The sequence below is a fragment of the Girardinichthys multiradiatus genome, chromosome X (assembly GCF_021462225.1).
Source record: "Girardinichthys multiradiatus isolate DD_20200921_A chromosome X, DD_fGirMul_XY1, whole genome shotgun sequence".
Taxonomy (NCBI): Eukaryota; Metazoa; Chordata; class Actinopteri; order Cyprinodontiformes; family Goodeidae; genus Girardinichthys; species Girardinichthys multiradiatus.
The window spans coordinates 37,067,838-37,076,903 of record NC_061817.1 but is presented as its reverse complement, the minus strand read 5'-3'; the positions used below and the strand labels follow the sequence as shown (position 1 = coordinate 37,076,903).

Genomic DNA, 9,066 nt, shown 5'->3' with positions numbered 1-9,066 from the left:
AACAAAGCCCGGAAACCACCCTGACACTCTCCTTTCCCCCACACCCCCCCTGTTTTTGCTGACAGGACACCTGTAACCTGCAACTCTATGCGTTACATTAACGTTCAGCATGGACTCCTGCTTTACTTGCACTGCCATACTTGCACAATGATCACCTGCGCTGTTGTATTGCTCTTGCATCTTATACTGCTCTATATTTACTCTCACTCACTTAAAACTGTGCACATATATTTATATTATATTGTAGATATGTTTATACTGTTTAATTTGTACTGTATTGCACCGACTACGCCAAAACAAATTCCTTGTATGTCCAAAAACGTACTTGGCAATAAAGCTTTTCTGATTCTGATTCTGATTTAACTGCTTTTTTCTCCTCTCAACTACGGTTGCTAGGCGACAGCTGTTACGCTGAGGTGAGGGCGGGAACAGCTGTTAAAGGCTGGACCGTCCCAATCCGCAGCTGCTCACTTTCGGCCTCCGTGGTTTTAGCCAGCACCATAGAAGGACCCTTTCTCTTTCTATGGCGCTGGTTTTAGCGGTCGACGAAGGACCCAGCCCACGTAGACCGGGTCCTTCGAAGGATGCAGCCCCTGAGGCTGACTTCCGGGTCCGCCTCGGCGTTGGTACATTCCCTTTCCGGTTGATTTTGTCAAATGTAAATTTGTTTCAGTACTTGTAAAAGTGTTTTGCATCTTCTTAAATTGTTTTCTGAAATGTTAATTTGTCTTTAGGTTTGTAAAAGTGTTTTAGATTTTGTAATGTTGGTTTGCACCCCCCCGGCCACTGTACTTATCAGAGAACAATACATGTTTCACATTGTCCACAACCCAAGATTTGCGCTCCTTGCACCATTGAAACCGACGTTTGGCATTGGCATGATTGACCAAAGGTTTGGCTATAGCAGCCCGGCCGTGTATATTGACCCTGTGGAGCTCCTGATGGACAGTTCTGGTGGAAACAGGAAAGTTGAGGTGCACGTTTAATTCTGCCGTGATTTGGGCAGCCGTGATTTTATGTTTTTTGGATACAATCCAGGTTAGCACCCGAACATCCCTTTCAGACAGCTTCCTCTTGCGTCCACAGTTAATCCTGTTGGATGTGGTTCGTCCTTCTTGGTGGTATGCTGACATTACCCTGGATACCGTGGCTCTTGATACATCACAAAGACTTGCTGTCTTGGTCACAGATGCGCCAGCAAGACGTGCGCCAACAATTTGTCCTCTTTTGAACTCTGGTATGTCACCCATAATGTTGTGTGCATTTCAATATTTTGAGCAAAACTGTGCTCTTACCCTGCTAATTGAACCTTCACACTCTGCTCTTACTGGATCAATGTGCAATCAATGAAGACTGCCTACCAAGCTGGTCCAATTTAGCCATGAAACCTCCCACACTAAAATGACAGGTGTTTCAGTTTCATTGTCCAACCCCTGTACGTACAATGGAAATAGTCATAAACATAAAGAAATAAATGAGAAAGGCGTTGTAAAACTTTTGACCGGTAGTGTATTTCAGACAAAAAGCTATCCAAATCAACCTGGCCCTATGTGAAAAAGCAATTTCCCCATAAACCAAATTGGTTTTGCAAGCGTTGGTTGTAATACCTACCATCAAGCATTCTCCATAACTATCAGTTGTTTGATGGTTATGATTAATGGTGAATGATTTGGTGGCCCACTCTTCTTCGCAGAATTGGTTGAATTCAGGCCAACTGAATGGCTTCTGAGCATGAACGGCCTATTTAAGGTCATACCACAACATCTTAGTGGGGTGTTAGTTTTGACTTTGACTAGGCCATGGGTCTGCAACCTTTATAATCCAAAGAGACATTTTTGCCCTCACTCCAGCAAAGTAAAACTAGTCTAGAGCCACAAATATTACATAATGTTTTGTACAGACACAACTTCATTATTTTTACATCTACTTCAGGAAATTTGTAGTCATTTTTTGGAACCATTGTTTTATTTCTATTTTTATATTTAAAATAAAAACATTTAATAAAAAGAGGATAATACATTTACGTCCACTCCAAGATGCTTCACCTAATTATGGTTTGCAGACATTTGTTTCTGCACAGCTCTCTGAAGGACTGGACTTTGACTGGACCATTGCAACCCTTTCATTCTTCTTTTTTCAGCTTTTATGTTGTGTGGCATTTGGGAGCATTGTCCTGTTGATGAACCAGATCAGACCAAATCTCAGAAGTCAACCAAATGGCATCACATTTGACTCCAGAATACCTTGCTGTACAGTGGAAATCATGGTTGACTCAAAATGAGTCCAAACCATCAGCCCTCTTCCACCAGCCTTGACAGTTGGGGCGTGACCTGAAATTATGCATATGGCTTTCTGGAAACATCTTGAGGTTCATTCAGATGCAACTTTGCAAGCCTAAGTCTTACTTTTTTCAGCAGTCCGATTTTCTCCTTCAACTCTTCCAAACAAGGCATACTTCCTCAGCCTTCATCTAATGGTTCTCCCCTAACTAAATGCAGCCTGTACAGTCTGAGATGGAGCTCCTAGATTTTGTCATATCTTTTGAATGTTGCATGTTCTGACCTTGAGAGGAAATTGCTGCGGTGAAGACTGACAGCAGTCCTGATGTTTCGCACTTGTGAATAATCTATATTTCAGATAAATGATGGACTTCAAATAGTTTGAAAATAACACTATAAGACCTCCCAGATTGCAGCAGCAGTTTCTTCTCTAAGGTCTTGTCTTTCCATCTTGGCATTGTGTTATCACACACCTGCAAGCTCCAGATAGACCAACGGACCAGAAGTTCTGCTTTTATGGAGGTGATCACACCTGTATTTGAATAGCAGCCCCTGGCAGGTGCTTTCTTTTCTTTAAGCACGAACTGTCAATACAGTGGTGAAACATTTCTCCCAGGTCCGTAAATATTATTGGACCCTAAATGTTCGTGCTCCACATTATCAGTGTGAGATGCTGTATGTACCTTTAGATCAAGCTGACACACAAAGAGTCCCTTGGATTATTTTCACATAGATCTTTATCTAAACCATATATAAGGATAATTTAATTAAAAAGCCACAAGCGCTTTGTTCATGCTGACCATAAGTAACATTAGCTCCGGTTCCTGATTGAGTCCAACTGAAGTTCAACAAAGGAAACGTGAGCTGATCCAACAAATATGACTTTCATGAACACAGGACCAAAGAGGCTTGTTTGTCACCATTAAATACATGCATTGATTTCTTATTTGCACTTTTTATTGTAGTATGTATGTTAACAGCTGGACAGTTTATAAAGGATCTTTCAGGCTGAGCTGGAGGCATACATCATGGCAGCTCTCAGGACTCTTATTGTTCTAGCTATAGCTGGTGAGCTGCTGCAGCATAAACATTAGTAATTATGTTAACCGTGTTTTATAACTTGCTAAGAGAGAAAAGGTTTCTGGTTTGCTGTTTCCCAGCAGGTTGTTCCTGCAGCTGGAGTTCTGACTGCTCATACTTCGGACTCATGAATCACCTGAACCTGGCTACATCAAATAAAGTTCTTGAGATTGTGCGTCCTGTGAAAAACTGGACCACAACCACACTTGTTCAGCTTGGCATGATTCTGGACGCCATTTTAGAAGTGGTGAGTGTCCTTTTCATCCTCTAATTGAGCTTTCCACTTTATTTTGTTGTATTTTTAAGTGATGATTTTATATAAAAAAGATGCACTTTTATAGCTTGGCTGTTTGTTGTGATGGGAATAAAATACATTTACTTAACCTTTGCGTTATATTAGATTTAAAGGGAATAAGTCCTGTTCACTGTTCACTGAGTTGAAAACTGATTATTTTGTTACATTTAATAAAAACACTAATCACACATGTTTTAACTAATTCAGTAAAATAAGCTGATCTCACTGTATACTGCATTGTTAATTAATGTTTGTTTGACAACAGATTGTTTAGGCATCAGACCTTAAATATTTCCTTATAATTACAAATGAACCTCAGCACACGAGCATGCAGAGATATTCAAAGTTGGATGCATGACCCTAAAAGTGCTAAATCTCCTGACTTTAGGACAGTGATGGAAGGTGAAATAATTTCCCCATACTTTGTTCCCCGACTTCTGCAAAAACCCGATAGAGACCATGTTAATGGCCTGTTGATATAAAGCTAACAATGTCTAAGTAAAGGATAAGATGTGAGACGATTAGGGTAAATTATTTAACAGAATGACAAACTGCACAGTACCCTGTTCTAATTGACTAAATCTAGATTGTTTTTGTTTGAAATGCCTTCACATTGATGGAGAAAACAAAGTACACCCTTAATCTGGGGATTTCACAAATTAAGACATAATAAAAATCTGCTCTCTTCCAGCTTCAAAAATCATTTAAGTCTAAACTTAAGTGTCCAAAAGCACACAGTTCTCACTGTCATCATTTATTATAAAAAAAGAAAGCCATCATAAAAATCTGAAGGTAAAAAAGAAAGTACACCCTTTGATGCAACAGCTCTTTTAGCACTTTTAGCAGCGACAACTGTCAGAAGTAGTTATCTGTCAGGTTTTATCACTTCGTCATGGAGGAATTTTGACACTCTTCAGTTCATCGAGGTTTGCAGACATTTCTTTCTCTCTATAAATTATAGATTTCAAATAGTTTGATAATTACCTTCCAGACTGATGGGCAGTAACAGGAGACTATTGTTCTTTTTGTTTGTTTGAGGTCAGATTTATTTGAGCTTTTTAAAGGCCAGATCATTTTTATCATGTTCTGACATGTAAAACCCCTGGATTGAAGTAATCATCCTATTTTGTATTATGATTGTAAATATTTAAACACAGAGATACATCATTTATATATTTGTCAACCAAAAACAGAGGACATTTCTACATGACACCAATATTCCCAACAATCCTTGAAGGAAACTGTCAAACTCTCCTTTAGGGGTCGTCCTAGCTGATCATCTGCTTCCATCTCGCCCTTCCCTAACCTTCCTCCACTGTTACACTAACCATCTGCTTAGTCTCCATCTCTACATTGGTGAACCTTCTCTGTGGTCTTCTTCTGTACCTTCTCTCTGGCAGATCCACATCCAAACAAAATACCCACAAACCTTCCTCTGCACATGTCTAAACTGCCTTACTTTCAAATCTTGTCCACATTGGTCACTTCAAATCAAAATTCAAAGACCTTCAAAGACCTCCATCTACAGGTATCCATGTCAGCACGCGTCACTATTATCGTTCCTTTCCTTTTCTGACGTAGATCCCTCCCTGTTACTCGTCTCCATCCACTCCACCTGTTCTGAACTCTCTTTCTCACCTCTTGTACCCTGAACATTGCTTTGGATGGTTGACCCCAGGGGCATATTAAGCATAACTATATTAATGTGATGGAATGAATTAAAATAAAAATTCAACATAATGTTTGCAGATTGTTGGGCACAGATATGTCTGCTGTGAGGAAGGTGCTGGTATTGTAAGTATTATAAAAATAAAAATATAGATCATTCTGGCAGGGCTGCCCTTTGTCACCGGTCCTGTTCATAACCTCCATTAATAGGATTTCTAGGCGCAGCCAAGGGCCAAAGGGGGTCTGGTTTGGGGCCCAGTGGATTTCGTCTCTTATTTTTGTAGATGACGTGGTCTTGTTGGCCCCCTCTAGCCATGACCTACAGCATGCACTGGGGTGGTTCGCAGCCAAGTGTGAAGCGGCTGGAATGTCCAAGGCTCCTCCAAGTCCAGGGCCATCACTCTGGACAGGAACTCCTGCCTCAAGTGGACAAGTTCAAGTATCTCGGGGTCTTGTTCACGAGTAAGGGGAAAATGGAGCGGGAGATTGACAGACGGATCGGTGCGGTCGCCCCAGTAACACGGACACTGCACCAGTCTGTTGTGGTGAAGAGAGAGCTGAGCCAAAAGACGAAGCTCTCGATTTACAGATCGGTCTACAGTCCTTCCCTCAACTATGGCCATGAACTTTGGGTCATGACCGAAAGAACGAGATCCCGGATACAAGCGTCTAAAATGAGCTTTCTCCATAGGGTGGCCGGGCACTCCCTTAGAAATAGGGTGAGGAGCTCGGGCATCCGGTAGGAGCTCGGAGTAAAGCCCCTGCTCCTCCACATCGAGAGGAGTCAGCGGAGGTGGCTATCTGTTCCAGCTGTCCCCTGGACGCCTCCCTCTGGAGGAGGGCCAGAGGACAGCCCAGGACACACTGGACGGACTATGTCTCTCAGCTGGTCTGGGAACGCCTTGGGCTGGAGGAGGTGTCTGGGGAGAGGGAAGTCTGAACATCCCTGTTGAGACTGCTGCTCCTGTGACCCGGTCTCGGAGAAGCAGAAGACAATAAGTACTAGCATGAATATTCTAATCATGCACTATTAAAATTTTTTATTGTGTTTATTCAAAGAAAAAGCATCAAAAGTCTAACAGTTTAAAAAATGAAAGGGTAAATCTCATATCTAACATTGATGCTACTATGTCTGTATTACTGATGAACTAACCAGGGATGATAAAACAAAGCAAACTTAATTGACTAAGGACAAAATGAAGGACAACCAGGTAACTGTAAACTAAACACTTACATTCAATCTGTAATTAGGAAATTTTCTGACCTAATAGTAATTTTGAGATGAAAAAGAGCAACACAAACTGTGGTTGTTTTGAAGGACCTCCACCTTCCTGACAGCCTCTTGGTGGCAGCAGCCAATCAGAGGAGCCATGTGATGTCATACACCCTATGAGCTAAAGATAACCTCAGATTTAGCCAATTAGAGTTTATCTTCTCATGGATGTGAGACTTTGGAAAATAATTTTTATTTTGCCTTTTTGAAACTGGTTGGTGCATTCAACGTTTCGTAAAACAGAAAACAATCACATTTACAGCAGCTTTTTGATATAATGAATGTTCAGCATTGATCGAATAATTAAAGATTATTCTAATTAAAAGCAAATAAAATATTTTGTCTTATAGAAAAGTGCTATATAGTTGCAGATTACTTTCAACAGCTTGGACATCCAGGAAAACATTGCTGATGGGCCTTATGAATGAATAATGATGCTTTGTTGTATCTAGACTTTGATTAAATTTTAACATTTAGCAGGTTAGGTGAAATTAGCAGAAGAGCAGAGAGACTTTAGAGGTGAAAGGTTAAAGTCCAAATGTTGTTTAAATCACAAATGAAATGTTTCCCAACTCTGTCGTATAAAAACAAAATCTTCATAACATTGACCTCCTCCATCCAGCCAAAACAAAACTTTATAAAAACTTTGTTACCAGCTGGTTTTGGGTGATAACCTCTCTATAATGATGCTCGTTGTCTGCAGGATGAGAAGTTACAAACTGTCACAAACCACATCTGGATCAAAATGGTAAGAAAATAAATGATTGAGTTTTGTCATAATTTGATTCAACAGGTGAAGCTTTTCCTTTCTTTGTGCTTTTTCAGTATTGGATAAATGAATTTCTGACCTGGAATTCCTCTGAGTTTTGTGGGATGGATATACTGACCATTCCAAGTTCGATGATCTGGATCCCAGATATAATTATCCAGGAGGAGTAAGTTACTTGTAAAGATATCAATTGAACATTGATGGCTTAACGGTCTGGTTTTGATCTTTTTCCTTCTCTTTTAGTGCCTCTGATAATAGGGGTTCTCAAGACGATGCTCTAGTCAGTGTGCTTTCAAGCGGGCTGGTCCGTGTGAACACACGGCTCCAGCTGACCTACGCCTGCAAGTTCGACCTCTACAGATTCCCATTTGATACACAAACTTGCAACATCACATTCTCATCCGTGAATTATGATGGTGAATTTCCTTCTGCTTAATGGGACGTAGTGGGATTTACAGATTTTTACAGCAGTAGCATAATCTCACACTGAAAAATGTATAAATGTTCACTCTATTATTTCAGAACATTTATTCAGTGGCCAAAATTTAGAAATTAAAAAACTTTTTGTTTTTACCAAAAAGTCCCTCGTCACTATTGTTGGTACCGTTAATGGGAAACCAATTGTGTCTAGTCTAGGAACTAGAAAGTAGATATCCCTGGCTTCCTGCTTCCCTGGGATCTAAATATGATGTTATTTCAAGTACCCACTTTTCAAAATGGGAAAGATAAGAGAACATGTCATTCAACTATATGCAGTTGGTGTAGTAGTCTCTTCAAAAGGCCACAGAAAGCTTGTTAGAGCACATGGCATCATGAAGTCTTTGTAACAGCAGGACATATTAAATTAACATGTGGAAGGAAGAACTGGTCAGATGAGACCGCAATTAACATTTTTGGTTTGCAAACACTGCAACATGGTATGTGTGGCAGATCAATCAACAATACAGATTACACTGAACAGGCCATCAGACCACAGTGAAACATGGAGACTTGAGGACAGGAGTTTAAAGCCCATGGTTTAGATCAAAGCATGATAATACGTTAGAATGGCCTAGTCAAAGTCCAGATCTAAGTTCAATTGAGAATCTGCGACCAGACTTGATGACAGACGGTCTCCATTCAATCTGACTGAGCTTGAGCTGTTTTGCAAAGAGGAATGAGTAAAAACTTCAGCCTCTAGATGTGCAAATCTGGTAAAGACAAATACCTCAAGAGCTGAGGTGTAACTGCAGCAAAAGGTGATTCTACAATGTATTGACTCGGGAGGGCTGAATACCAACATAAGATAGAAAATAACTTGGAAACTTGGAATGGAGAAAATAAAATTACAGACATCAGTCAGTCAGTCCAAAGACATGCCTGTTAGGTTAATTGGTCTCTCTAAATTGCCCTTAGGTGTATGAATGAGTGTGTGCTTGGTTGTTTGTGTGTTGCCCTGCGATGGACTGGCAACCTGTCCAGGGTGTACCCTGCCTCTCGCCCATAGACTGCTGGAGATAGGTACCTGCTCCCCCGCGACCCACTATGGAATAAGCGGTAGAAAATTACAGACATAAGAAATTTAAATGATAAATGGGTAAAATAATTAATTTAAAACATATCTTACAATAAAATATATATCAATATACAGCCATGAGAATAACATAATCTACCTACAAGTTCACATTTCTACAACTGATGTAGTCTATTGATCTTTTTCTGC

At 40.3% G+C, this 9,066-nt stretch overlaps 1 protein-coding gene across 1 annotated transcript in view; it reads left to right on the top strand.

The window, feature by feature from the left end:
* Window positions 1–3,240: 3,240 nt before the first annotated feature.
* The window catches only part of LOC124863498 (5-hydroxytryptamine receptor 3A-like), a 7,054-nt gene continuing 1,228 nt past the window's right edge, over window positions 3,241–9,066 (top strand). The window contains exons 1-5 of the mRNA XM_047357886.1: window positions 3,241–3,347; window positions 3,440–3,606; window positions 7,299–7,343; window positions 7,421–7,530; window positions 7,608–7,780. Coding sequence (XP_047213842.1) covers window positions 3,308–3,347; window positions 3,440–3,606; window positions 7,299–7,343; window positions 7,421–7,530; window positions 7,608–7,780 — 535 coding nt within the window. The 5' untranslated portion in view covers window positions 3,241–3,307. The remainder of the gene's footprint in view (window positions 3,348–3,439; window positions 3,607–7,298; window positions 7,344–7,420; window positions 7,531–7,607; window positions 7,781–9,066) is intronic.